General features: G+C 43.3%; 2 protein-coding genes across 3 annotated transcripts in view; one reads left to right on the forward strand and one right to left on the reverse strand.

Moving 5' to 3' along the window:
• Positions 1-454: 454 nt before the first annotated feature.
• On the forward strand, positions 455-8161 carry cpvl (carboxypeptidase vitellogenic like). Its single transcript, XM_080500933.1, has 13 exons — positions 455-574; positions 683-864; positions 2049-2170; positions 4015-4126; positions 4212-4270; positions 4360-4439; positions 4521-4587; positions 4772-4894; positions 5075-5206; positions 5296-5394; positions 6025-6198; positions 6304-6486; positions 6587-8161. The coding sequence occupies exons 1-13, from the start codon at positions 570-572 to the stop codon at positions 6683-6685; spliced, it is 1437 nt and encodes a 478-aa protein (XP_080357059.1). The 5' UTR covers positions 455-569; the 3' UTR covers positions 6686-8161.
• A 1076-nt stretch (positions 8162-9237) lies between these two features.
• Positions 9238-14097, reverse strand: part of creb5b (cAMP responsive element binding protein 5b) — a 39714-nt gene continuing 34854 nt past the window's right edge. For both annotated transcript variants that reach the window (XM_080501448.1, XM_080501447.1), the window contains exons 9-11: positions 13574-13801; positions 13165-13273; positions 9238-12253 (exon numbers count right to left, since the gene is read on the reverse strand). In XM_080501448.1, the coding sequence (XP_080357574.1) occupies positions 12099-12253; positions 13165-13273; positions 13574-13801 (492 nt within the window). In that variant the 3' untranslated portion in view covers positions 9238-12098. The remainder of the gene's footprint in view (positions 12254-13164; positions 13274-13573; positions 13802-14097) is intronic.

Here is a 14097-nt window from a genome sequence, read left to right on the forward strand (position 1 = left end):
GTCTGTGTCGCACAGACACAGCAGATTCTGAATGCAGCTCATATGATCCAATGTTCTAATGGCTGAAAATCAAGAAAAAGCTGGATTTGGGGCAATAAACATAAATAAACAACTTTCAATACAACGTTTTTGAACCAACCGAGGCCCACGTGAAAGTGTTGAAAAGCTGTATGATGTGACACCTTTAAGTCCCTGAGCTGCCTCACAATGTTGTTTCATTGGCTTGATGAAACTGCAAGAATAAAACGAATGGAAGAATGAAGAAAAAAAGTGGAAAATCATCAAAAGAACAAATAAATAAATAAATAATCACTGCAAGATATGAGCTGCTGATTTGGGAACAGAATACACTTTACCGCTCATACAACCAGAAGACGCTCACAAACAGAAACCACGTGGTCCGGTGAGTCACGTGACATGCACAGTGCGGATCATGTGACTGAGTTGGCGGAGCTGACGGTGTCCACACACACACACACACACACACACACACTGTCTCACCGGCTCCTGTGCTCGGATCTGCCCGGTCAGCTGGAGTTCGTGTCGTCGCTTCAGCAGCAGCAGTGAACATGAGGTGAGTTCACGTCAGGAAAACAACAACAACAACAAAAAGCTCGCGCGAGCCACGGGGGCTTGTTGTTGACGACTGCAGGCTGAGGTCTGTCCTCCAAAACCTCCGCAGGCTGCTGATGGACTCTCTGGGGTTCCTCTTGCTGGTGACGAGTCTCCAGTCCGCGGTGACGAAGCCCTGCGGCTCGTCGTTCTTCTGCCGGAAAGCTCTCGTGGTGAGCGGCCTGCAGGGAGTCGATCCCGGGGCTCCGCTGTTTCTCACTCCGTATGTGGAGAAAGGAGCCATCGATGAAGGTAACTGGTTTATTTCACTCTGTTCTATCTACTGTAACATTGCTGAGAATGTACTCGATTACAAATAAAACTCTTTCTGTGCAGTAAGAGTTCAGTGTTATTAAGCATGTTGTTGTTTACCTTTTTACCACTGGAGTGATCCAGGTTGATTTACTTGTTTGAAATATTTTCAGTCGGATTACATCTTAGACTATTAACTAAATTCTGTATTATAAAAATAGATCGGTGCCTGTACAAAAAAACCCAACATAAAAATCTACAACAATAACAATTCCATTCATTTAATTCAGTATATTTAATCAAAAACCTAAAACTAGAGGCAAGGGAAGTGGGCTTGGGATCCGCATTTTGCAGGTTCTATTCCCTCAGGTCACAGCTGTGGATCCCTGAGCATGACCTTTTGACCTCTATCAGTACAGTAAACCCACAGGGAGTACATGGAAACTCCACACAGAGAGGCACCGGCAGGTATTTGAACCCGTGAGAGAGCGAACTGCTGCATCTGTGTGGCCGGAGTCCAAAATTAAATTCTAAAATAGAGTAAAGCATTAAGAAAAAAAAATGTCCTTCAACTGTCACCCCAACCTTTTTTTTAACTGCTCTATGAATTTTTGTAATTTTATGAAAATCACGTGAAACTTTCACATCCTCATAGTGTTTCACTTTGTGTTAATGTTAAATAAAACCAATGATCTCTTAGCTTTAGTCTTATTGTTAAATGTCACCTACTGTAAAGATAACAGCGAGATTAGATTACCTAAAATAAATAAATCAGGAAGCAACACTTCGTTTCATTGGTAATTTAAGCTACGGTCCTCTTTGTATTGTTCAGTTCATGAAAGGTCTTCCTGAGTTCAACCTCTGGACTGTATGTTTGACACAACTGCAAAAAAATAAATCAACATGTCTTTAGTTTTGTGAATAAATTGTGAGATGTATCAGGAACGAGCTACAAATAAGCAGATTGAATAGATATTTCAAACATTAAAGCAGTGAAGTAGATTACAGTCCATTTAAAAGTCCCTTTAATGTCAGTGTTTGTCATTTGTTTCTTCCAACCTTGCGAGTCACTTAATATAGTAAAATCAGCTTTACCTGAAAGTGTCCTTCTTGCTCAGCCGCTCACCTGTATATGTGTTGTGTGTGTGTGTGTGTGTGTGTGTGTGTGTGTTGTGTTGTTGCAGCCAGGAAACTCAGCTTGGTGGGGAAGCTGCCAGGAGCCGATGTCAAGAGCCACGCCGGATACCTCACAGTCAACAAGAAGTACAACAGTAACCTCTTCTTCTGGTTCTTCCCGGCTCTCACGGTGGGCGCCGCTGCTTCTTGGCTTCACGTTTCGGTCGCTGTGCAAACGTTCTGCTTGTGGGTTTTTTACTGTTTGACATCACACACTGCAGTTATATTCAAACATAGAACGAGGAAGTTGTATAGTGTGCGTCCGTATCAGTTCAAACCAACTGCACCAGTGTTTGTTCTGTTCACACTTGGTAATCGGATGCCTTATTGTTCTTGGGCTCTTGTTTACCGTTTCACACTTTGTTCTACTTCCAGGTCACAGTTTGGTTTGTATCACCTTGTTTCAGCCAGTCCAGTCTGTATAAAGATCGACTTTCAGTTGCATTATCTGGGTGTTGGTCCAGTTTTAGTCACACAATCGAGGTTTTAGAAACATCAGACCGTTCACCTTGACATTCACACAAATGCTGCTCGGTTCCCAGCAGATAAGGCTTTTGCAGGGAAAGGGAGAGAAAGGGAAGGTTTGCTAGTTTAAAGCCAGGGGATACAGAAAAGCATGTTCTGTGATAATAGAGTATAATACAGCTTTCATAAGGCTGCTTGTTTCAGTGATTCTCAGAGAGCATCACATCTATTATAACAGAGTAGAAGCACATCTAACAAAATACATTTTTACAATGACACAAGCTTAAAAACGTCATTATTTTAAGTGTCATGCAAACTGTCGCCGTATCTCATAACTGTCAGCATATTTCAAACTGTTTAAAATACTACTCTTTAGACAGATATGAAAGTTCTGGTCAGAACCGTCTGAAGCTGTTGCATTTCCTTTGTAAATACAGTTTAGTAATATTGTAACTATTTACCATCCTATTTTCAGCTTTTGATCACCAGTGTTGTTTTTCCAAGTGCTTTGAATGTCTTAAGTGGAGCTGTGAGGTAAACCCGTCCTGCCTTGTGATGGGCGTGTGCTGCCTGCGTTTGGTCAGCTGCTGTTTGAAGGCCTCCTGCGATTGTATAATTAGCAGTGTAATGTACTGCGCAAGCTTTTTTTTGGGAAGTGAAGCTTTTTATAGCTGTAAATGTATTACTGACACGGGAGCTTTTACTGTTGCACAACACAAAGGTGTCACATGGCACAGAGGTTTCTTGATCCCTCAGTTTTCTTTTTCGAGGTGTAAATGTATTCGCTTCTTTTCATTTGATATAAGATTTTGCGAGTCGGGAGAGATAAAGTCTCTGTCCTGTCAACATGTCTGCCTTTATGTTCATCACAAGGGAAACATGCAATTTAGTTCCCTCTCATTGTGATTAATACTACTGTCGGCGCAGACCAGATGAAAAGCATTAAATTCATTTGTAATCGAGATAAAGCAGAGCTGTCACTTCTTTAATGTCAAGTGAACCTCAAATATGAACTCGCATAAAGTTTACCCCTAGTAGTGGAAGGAAACATTTGTTTCCACCAGAAGGTTCCATTAAGATTAACTGTATGTTGAGATTTTAGCTATCTCCGGTTGTAATGGTTATTTTTTTGTTTTTGTTTGTTTGGTTATTTAAAATGTTCTTCACACATACGTTGCACCACAACAAAGTACTTTTAAAGTTCATATTCAAAGGTTATGATGAAACTATTGTCACCGGTCCGGCCCACTTGAGATGAAATCTTCTGGTTCACCTTACAAATTGCATATTTTCCCCTGCAAAAGTGCTTCAGGACTGCTTAAGTATTGTTTTTGGCGGCGGGGAGGATGACGACGTCTTAAGATTGTCGTGTTTGTCACACACACATTCACACCAAATAACCACAAGTGTCCTGATAAAAGAGCAGAAGCTCCACGCCGTTGATCAAATGAAGTGACCAGCAGGTGGCGCCGACATCTTAACTTCCTCTCCGCTCCTCTGGACCAACAGGGGGACCTGAAAGCTCCGGTCCTGCTCTGGCTGCAGGGTGGACCTGGTGGCACGTCCATGTTCGGGCTCTTCGTGGAACATGGACCTTATGTGGTTTACCAGAACCTGACGGGTCAGAGCTGATTCACTCACACAGCTGCAGTCACGGACAAGATTGTTGTGTTTGTGCTCAATCCCTCACTTTTCTGTCTCCACAGTTGGTTTGAGGGACTTTGCCTGGACAAGCAGATATTCAGTTCTGTACATTGATAATCCGGTGAGTATACGTCTAACCTCGGATTGTAAAGGACAAAAACTGGCCTTTCTCTGAGTGCACTCAAAAAGGTTTGTTTTTGTTTCTTCCAGGTTGGGACTGGATTCAGCTTCACGGATGACGACAAAGGTTTCGCACAGAACCAGGATGATGTTGGCAGGGATCTGTACAGGTGAATCACCTCACATATAGTTTGTTATTGTTGCTCTTTGAACTGGTTTGGTTTGTTCTAACTCTCGTTTTTCTTTTCCAGTGCTTTGACACAGTTCTTCCAGATCTTTCCTGAGTATCAAGCTAATGAATTTTATGCAACTGGAGAGGTATGTTTGTTTTTTTTGGCCTTTGTCTATTGATTAATATGTATTATATTATACATATATCATCAGGATTATGTGGTGTCACATACATGCTCATAAAAGAAAGTATCTGATGCAGTATTTTTGCCAAATTCAATGACTTTTGAACATTTAAAGTGTAAATTATTGTGAATTTGTCTTCATGCAGTCATATGCTGGGAAGTACGTCCCTGCCATTTCTTACTACATCCATAAGAACAACCCCACAGCCAAAGTGAAAATCAACTTTAAGGGAATGGCGATTGGCGATGGACTCTGTGATCCAGAAGTGGTGATTATCCGACAGCGTTTTTTTGTTTTTTTTAAACACCTGATCTGTTAATCTTCACACCGTTATGACTGTTCGACCGCTGGACCGGAGGGAGTGTCACGTCCTTCTTGGTGCTCTTGTTTGTCATCAGTATGAGGATGTCGGATGAACACAGTGACATTTCGCCGTCTTTCCCTCCAGATGCTGGGTGGCTATGGCGAGTTTCTGTACCAAACGGGAATGATCGACGATCTCCAGAAACAATACGTCAACAAGCAGACGGACCTCGGTGTTCAGCTCATCCAGCAGCAGAAGTGGCTGGAGGCCTTCAAGGTTTGGGGATTTGTGTATTTGTCCTCTAGATTTAAGCTTTCGTGACCAGTGAGCATTTATTCATCCACAAACTGCTTCTTTGCTTTTAGGTGTTTGACCATTTGCTGAATGGAGACGTGGATCCGTATCCGTCCTTCTTTCAAAACGCTACCGGCTGCACCAATTACTACAACTACCTGTTGTGTCGGGTACTCAGAGCTTCTTGAATTTAAAAAAAAAATATTGTGGAAAATGTATTGAACAGGTTTAATGACATTTTAATGAATAAAGCTCACAGACACAAACATTAGGTGAATTGAAATGTTGACGTTGTAAAAGAAAGAAATACATCATTTCTGTCTGTTGGTGCATCAGATTAAATTATTAGCTTGATTTTAGATCCAGGCTCTAGCATGAGGTGTAAAATCTACGGTGGGATTTTTATTAAAATGGTAAAACACAGGACTATTTCAAAGAGGTTTTAAGATCAATCCATCTTCTATCCAGCTTTATTCTTTTCATGGTCACAGCTAATCCCAGCTACAGGTGTAGGCATGGTACATTCAGGACAGGTTGCCAGTCTAATAGTAATAAAATACATGTTGAATTAAATTAAAACACATTTTCTGCAGCTTTTTAAGATTATAAACCGGAGGAAGCAGGTTGGACAGCTGCAGTGCTCGACAGATAAATAAATAAACCTTATCTGCAACGTTACCAGGAACACATGGGACAAATAACTCCACTTTGGCTGGATTTTGTTTGAATTGTTGCTGCCGAGTTCAATAGAGTTAATTCAAGTTTCCGCTCTAACAACCTGCTGTGTTTTGTTTGTGCAGGAGCCTGAAGACCAGGAGTACTTCTCCCAGTTCGTTACCCTGCCGTCGGTGCGTCGGGCGATCCACGTGGGCAACCTGACGTTCCACGACGGCTCCGAGGTGGAGAAGCACCTCGTGGAGGACGTGATGAAGAGCATCAAACCGTGGCTGGGCGTGCTGATGGACAACTACAGGGTGAGTGGGGTGGGGGGTGGGGGGGGGTGGAAACGCTCTTTGTCAAGCCGGATTCATCCCACCACGGGATCATGAACCAACCCGAATCCCATCTGCGACGTGTAGGTGTTGATGTACAGCGGCCAGCTGGACGTAATCGTAGCCGCGCCGCTGACCGAGAGGTTCCTGCTCACCGTCAACTGGACCGGAGCGGCCGAGTACAAAACGGCCCCCCGCTTCCACTGGAAGGTCCAGCCCGACGACACGGAGGTGGCGGGTTACGTCAGGCAAGTGGGAGAGTTTTACCAGGTGAGCAAATACAGGGGACGGCCGGCAGGAAGTCAAATTAAATGTTCAAATCTGTCAGGATATCAAGTTTTCCGTGTTTGTCTTTTCTCCCGCCGTGCAGGTTATTATACGAGGAGGAGGCCACATCCTGCCGTACGACCAACCAGCCAGGTCCTTCGATATGATCGACCGGTTCTTGTCCACGCAGGGCTGGATGTGAAAAAAAAAACTAACAAACTGATCAAGCACGTTGATTCATGAACTGATTTTAAAAGACTGTCGATTGATACCATGAATCAGTTTTTATTTTTCTAGACATTTTGAAGTCTTTTTTTTTTTTCCCCCCCCCTGCTTCAATCCCATGTGGGATTTATCTGCACCGGAGCCGTTTAATCCCAAACGCAGTGCAAATAAATTCTTCATTTTAGATGAATTTGGCCTGAATCCAGATCAAGCACATGTTGGTTTGGTGTTGCTTCATTTCCATTAACTGAACATTAACGGTGCATTTTGTTACGAAGATGTTTTGTATTTGCATTTTCTTTTCCCGGGATCATTTATAATTATGCTGTGCTTCGTACAGGCATGAAGAAACGCAAACATACGACACTGCGGGTGTGTGATCCCTGATTTTAACTTTGTTTTGATGTGCTGGCCTGTCTCTCGTATCGAACAAGTCTTATTCACTAATAACATGAATGTTATCCAGAGGATGTTGTGAAGCATTTCAGCTGTCGGGATGTTGCTTCTATTGGAGCCTTGGCTGGCGTCTTTTAAGATGAAGGAACCCTGCAGCTTTACACTCAATTCTCAGAGAGCTCCGTGGATTTCTCTGTCGATAACCTTTCCTCTCCTGCGACGGGAAGACTTTCTGGAGGATCAGTCTTCACCAAAATGGTTTGCAGATGTCCGTATTGGCAGCGGCCCTGCGGTTGCCGTGTTTAGTGCTTCATGTTTTTGGAGCTCACCTTGTTGCCATATTGTTTGTGGATTTCACTCGGGCTTTGGCCATTTCAGGGAAATGATGCACTCATTGTTTTGTTTTGTTTTTAATGACACAATGAGGGCGGCGCGGTGACATAGCGGTTAGTGACGTTGCCTGGTTTGAAACGGCCGGGCCGATTCTGCACTGAGTTTTTTTCGCCTCCCTCAGTCTAAAGTCCCTGTACATGCTTTGTAGGTTAGTGTTTCTTCAGAGGAGTGTAAATGCGTGTGTGTTTGGTAAACTTTTCTTCTGATCGACTGGAGTCTTCAGGCTCCAGGTTTAAGCTGTGCAGAGAAGATGAGTGTGAAATATTAGCCACTGGGGTCCAAACCAGTCCGCCAGTGGATTCACTATGGAAATGGAGAATATTAACGGCTCCAATTACTCCTGCGTGGGCTACTCTTGTATAGATCAGGGTTGCCCAACACGATGCCCCAAAACTGGCCTGCAAGAGGCTCCAATTCGATCCACCAAGCCACAGAGCAAATGATAAAAGTTTCAAAGAAAACGTTGACTTTTTAACACATTTTTAAAAGTGTAGCAGGCACAACACAACACTGAGACCCGAGCTGAGACATCAGTGATGCTGCCATTAATGATAACAAACTAGCATTAAAGCCATGCTGTCAGGGTCAGTTTGTAAAAACGTGAATAATGCGACAGTTCTTTGGGACGTTTCACAATATTTTGCACCTGAAGGTTTCATTAAAATTGGCTTCATGTTGAGATTGTTGTCCTTCTTTTTGTCAGAGTTGTTTGGTTATGTGAAATCATAGACATTCCCATCACGCATCACAACAAAGAAAGTTTAGTTAAAAGGTATTATGGCACAATTTTAAAGGTCTGGCCCTCGTATGGTGGAATTCGTCTGTTTGTGGCCCCTGAACTAAATCCTTACCATTGACTGATTAAAAGGCATCAGGTCAAGTTTTGTCCTTTTAAGTTTATGTTTACTTTGTACTATTACAGGTTGAAGTCCGACAAAGGGGACGGCCAAAGACACATAGATCACTTTATTGAAGCGCAGTACTACAAAAAGAAAGGAACTAAATGAAATATATTGTCAGAAGGAGTTTGCATGCATGCAAAACAAAGGTAAACGTACTAATAAGTTTAAATCTATGTTCCGTTTGAGATCCAATGGGACTGTCTGTGGCATTCCTCTTCAATATTGTTTTAATCGACAGACACCAGGGGTCACTGTCATCTAAAGTTTCAGTGTTGTACCAACATAAAAATAGGATCCTATTCTTTTTAACTCCTAAACAGTCATTGTGTAGATTAAAAGAACATTCGATCTTTCATAATTTTAATATAAGCCTTTGAAAAAATATGCATACACCTTGTTTATTGTGTTGCATTGTGTTTCAACAGTAGCAGTGATAAATTAATTTCTTCCAAAATGAAGTTGGGTTTTTTTTATTGCTTGTTTGTTTCGTTGTTGTGGCGAAGATTTAATTGGCGCTCTGCATCCATCGATCTGAGGGGAATCTGGCATTTTGACAGGTTTCCACAAAGATGTTTGTATACTGAAGTTAACTGCCATGTTATTTCATCAGGCATCCATCAAGCTGTCTAGACGGCTCAATAATTAATGAGTATTCTAAACCTTTAAAGCATCTAACTATTTAATGAGCAGTTATTTTTCAAGGACAAGCATTGGGCACCGCTGTCGATTGTTTGACTGAAACATCACTTTCCTCTCGTGGATCAGTGCCTGACAGGCCGTGACACTGTCGCCGGATTTCAACACCGGTGGCTTGAAGTCACATTGAGTTACCTGTGTGTTTACAGAACAAGTGCTTTATTTTCATACCGTAATGGAACTGCTGTGATACTTTTTAACATCTGTACAAATTACAAAATAAAATGGGGACAATGTAATTACAGACACGCACACACACAAACTGAAATGTACAAAGTTATGCAGGCAAGAAAGGATCCATCAGTTCATTACATATCGACATGTATTTGACATATGTATTTAAGCGCTGACATGAGCCTTGACATACAACAGAAGGCAACAAGTGCTATGCAAACATTATGTACAAACGTACCACACATTTATACTCCCTTCAAAAAGAAAGGTGGTTGCAATACATGTACAGGATTATAGAAATTAAGGATATTATGTACAATATTTATAGTTTTACATTTAAAATAATACAATTAGAACATTGTTAATACGTAGGAAATGTTCTCTCCACCTCGCGCACGCATTCACACAGACACGTTCACACTGTCCTTTCTGTCTGCCTTTGAAAAATGAAACCCTTAAGTTCTCCTAATTATTCCAGTTGAAAGTATTTTGAGGTCTTCAACATGGATTTGGAATGAGCAAGTCCAGGAGTTGTTTGGAGTATGAGCTCCAACCACATTGTGCCCCCCTCAGCTTTCACAACACTCGCTTTGTAACACAAGCAGTAATTTTTTGGTTGAATGCCAGACTCCCTAATGTGTTTCACAGATGCTGGGATCAATAGTCAATAAATATCAGAACTTTTCTAGTGCTACAACTTGTTGTTTTAATATACGTATATATAGCCTAAAACCGTCCCACTGGTAGTCGACCAAAGCGTCTCCAAGAGACTTCAGTTCTTAAAATGTGTTGCAATGAGATAATTGAGTGTCCCCTCCAGTTTTAATTGTAATTTCTCTCCCATGCACAAAGGCATGACCCACTGATCTGATCCAAATGTGGTAAAAAAAAAAAAAAGAAAAACAAAGAAGGCAAGCTCCAGTTTCAGAGGGTTGGTACAACAAAGCCCTTTTCAACAGTTTTTCTGACTCATCATCACACACACTGACCTGCACACTCAAGATTCCAACGTTAAGAAATTACATAAACACTTCAGATGCCTCCACAAAACACAAGATGTGATTTCTTTCGTCCAGTCACATCTCGGGGTTCTCACCGTCGACAACATTTTGTTTGTCATTAACTGGACTGAAAAAAATGTTTAAGAAAAAGAGCGCACATTAAATGGCGCAATACAAGCATGTGATGCAGAGCCAGGCAAAATCTACGACATTAAAGCCAGTTACGTTTTCTCGCTGGTGTGTTAAAATGGGGGGTGGTGGGGGGGGGGGGGGGGGTGTTCACAGAGAGGATTACTCTGAATTTAATATGGCTATTCTGTCCTTCTGGCACAGCAGAGGACAAAGTGCATAGACAGCTCTGCAATCGCTCCACCTCGCAGTGGGATGTATTTCATCCATCCCACTGGAAAACACAGTGCATTGTGGTCATCATGCTAATTCATTGACATTCCTGGTCACTGGGATGAGGAAACAAAGAGGAGTCGCGGTCGACGTGAGGAAAGTAATATTTTGCAAGGCTGGTAGTAAGAAAGTAAAGGTCAGGTCTGTAACCACTGCCAACCAGGAACGGAGAGGAGCGTCAGCCTGACATGCAACATTAAAAACAATAAAGCATTGATAAATATGTTGTCTATAGTAAACCGACAAACATTTCAGGAACGATTCAGGCACATTGTGACATCTTGGAAAGTACAGACATGAACTGCTCCTCTTTAAATGAGATGCCATTCGAAAATGTTCAGAAATCCTCACTTTTTTTCTTTCTTAAAACTCCTGCCGAACTTAGTTCTGCAAGGAAAAGAAGAGGGGAAAAAAATGAATATACAGTATTCACATGCAGACACAAATGGAAGTCCAGATCCACACTGTGGATCCAAATGCACGATATACACACACACATAAAAAATAGAGGCCTCAGAGATTAAAGCTTCAGTTGGTCCTGGAGAGCGGAGGAGTCCTTCTCGGCTCCTGAGCTGCCTCACCGGTATCACAGTGTACAGTTCTGTAGCTGTAACAGCATCGCATGTCCTTGAGACATCCTATATCCTTGGCCATTCTGATCATAATGTGGGCACACAGTACAGGGGGATGATCAATACTGTGATGTATTGCTTCCATTTGATCACATGGTATTTCCTCTGTCGCGCAGTATATCATGAAGCTCTTCCAGAATACTGCTGACAGGGACAATGTTAACAGTCTTTTTTCTTTTTTTTTCTTTTTTGTTTCTAGGGAAGAAAAAGGGATCACTCACGCTTGCTTGCATACTCTTGTCTTCAAGACTCAGTCCATGAAACAACTTAAAAGCAGCAACATATCAGTCACATATTGAGAGTTTTGTGTATGTTTGACATGCTGCAAATGCTTGGCATACTGTCAACAACATATGTGACAAGGATTGTGATGTTTACTCGTTCAGTCCATTCGGCATAGAGAGATGTTGGATCTGTTTACGGAGATGACAGTCTGAGACTTGAGTCTCTTTCCTCTCAGTTTTGTAGCATCGCACAACGGAAACGGCGCTGAGTGTGAGGGTTTGCAAAACTCCCTTTGTTCTAAGCAAGTCAAAATAAAAATTGAAGAAGCTAAAAACAAAATCATATAACATGTATGCATTAACTGGGTTCGTCTATAAAAATAGATACTGTAGCTACTGTATAAAGAGCGGCCTCTCAGGCCCTTGAGGTTTTTTTTTGTGATGGAGGGATGAAGGCAGCAAATCAGCTGGTGACCCTCTGAAAGCAAAGGGTGGGGGTGGTGGTGGTGGTGGTGGTGGTGGTGGTGGAGGGGTTCCCGGCCGCAGCCGAGGTTACAGTCTGTCTTGTCATTAATGAATGGGGTTAATATCTGTGCGGTGGTTGGCCTGCCCGTGCACGCTGCTGCCCCCTACGGTTGTGGTGGAGGTGGTGATGGTGTTGTGCTGGATGACCTGCTGCTGGGAGCACGCCGGGGATGGACTTCCTGCCGGACTGCTGTCTGGACCTGAAGAGACAACAGAGACCCGATTTAAGGAAAAGCGTTGAGTTTGTATGAGGGCCAATTTAAATATAAGTTTGAAGAGAGAACAAGAGGATAACGTGTCAAAATAAACACAGACCAAATTCCATTACTGTTAAAAATAAGACAGTTTTATTAGCATTAAGACATATATGCATACACATGACATAGTCCAGTCACACCCGGCTTCTCATCTGTCATCCCAGAATAGACCAGAATGGATAACATGAACACGGAAAACTGAATCACTCAACTGCGCAAACACAGCTGATGTATTTTGGACCCATTGAAGGTGACATCTGTACACAAGCTAGACCCATCGATGAAGCTGGTCCAGCCCCGTCTGGGAGTTGCTTTTCTCCCGTATAAAAGCTCCATTCAGCCAGACGGGATGTGAGCCTGATTTTCCTGTGCAAAACCGCACAGGGAGGTTCCCCATCCCAATTACACCGAAATGTCACTCCAAACCGTATCACAGGGTGGGACTCTGATGTAACGTGCGTCTGAGTTGAGGCACTGTCCAAAAATCAGCGCGATTCCAGGGCAACCGTGACAGTTTGGATGCCAGTGCGCACCCCGTCGCGTCTTTCTCACGTTGAGCCTGGGCAGCCGCTGTGTGCAACGGATGCCGTCAGACGGAAAGATGAGTCTCAGGGATTCATAATCCCAACTCCCAGTCCAAGTCGGCTACCAGAGTGCAACGGCCAGACGTCAAAGGAGGAGCTCTGCAGTGAGCGTGGGAACTGGGCACCGGCACAGTTTGGCGAAGAGCTTTGGTCGTCACTTTGCGTCCATCAGACTCGTGTCTGGCGGGTTTATGCGTTTCCGACACACAGGTGACGGTGTCTCTTTGGTCAGATTCTCAAGTGTATGCGTGTCTGTGTTGAGTTACTCACTGAGGTAACCTTGGGACTCTTTCTGCATAGTGGTGATGGGGCAGTCCTTGTGTGTGAGGAGAAGCTGCTTTAGTTGGGTCACCTCATTCTTTAGCATGGTCACCTCATTCTGAAAAAGAGAAAAACCCACATGAAAAACTACTTTAGTGATTTCAGCAAGTCCTTATTCAGATCTATTATAACTAACATGGACGATTTTCAAGGCTAGGGCCCCTTTGTGGGGCAACAAAGGGCTTTGTGGGGGTGCAGTTACACAATGCGGTTAAAGAACTCATCCTAACACACTTTGAAACTTAGCCTGTGTTGCATTTCATTTCACTCCAACATAATGTCATCACATCTGTCTCAGAAGATTTGGAGGAATTGTCTTGGATTTAGAAGCTCTGGGACTCATTAGTTCCGTGTGTACCTGAAGCTGCATGTTGGTCTGTGTGAGCTCCTCTGCTTTCTTCTCTAACGACATCACCCACACTTTCCTCTTCTGCCTGCATCTGGTCGCAGCCGCTCGGTTTCGCTCCAGGAACTTCCGCCGGCGCTCGTCCGGGTCCTCGTCCACCACTCGCCTGCGCCGCCCGCCGCTGGGAGGCGGAGACTGCATGGTCTGCGTGGGCTGCATATGCTGGGTTGCAGGTGACATCTGAAATGCACGGGGGCGAAGCGTCAGCAACAGTGCTGCTCTTCGTCATCGTCATGCAAACTTTGATGTACTCTTCAAGAACGCAGCTGCGAAACAATCCACAGTTCCAGTCACCTGGCTGCTGTCACCACTCCCGCCTCTTCTAAACCTGATGTCCGTAAATCAGCATCGATACCTTCTACCCCCTGCAGCTATCTCACGTCTGCTTGTTTCCCCGAAAAACAACATCTGGTTGCAGCACGTGTCTGTGAACTGGGCGTTAGGACTGAATGAGTGAGTGACTGGGCTGATTCACT

This window comes from Blennius ocellaris, assembly GCF_963422515.1.
Source record: "Blennius ocellaris genome assembly, chromosome: 8".
In the NCBI taxonomy this organism is placed as follows: Eukaryota; Metazoa; Chordata; class Actinopteri; order Blenniiformes; family Blenniidae; genus Blennius; species Blennius ocellaris.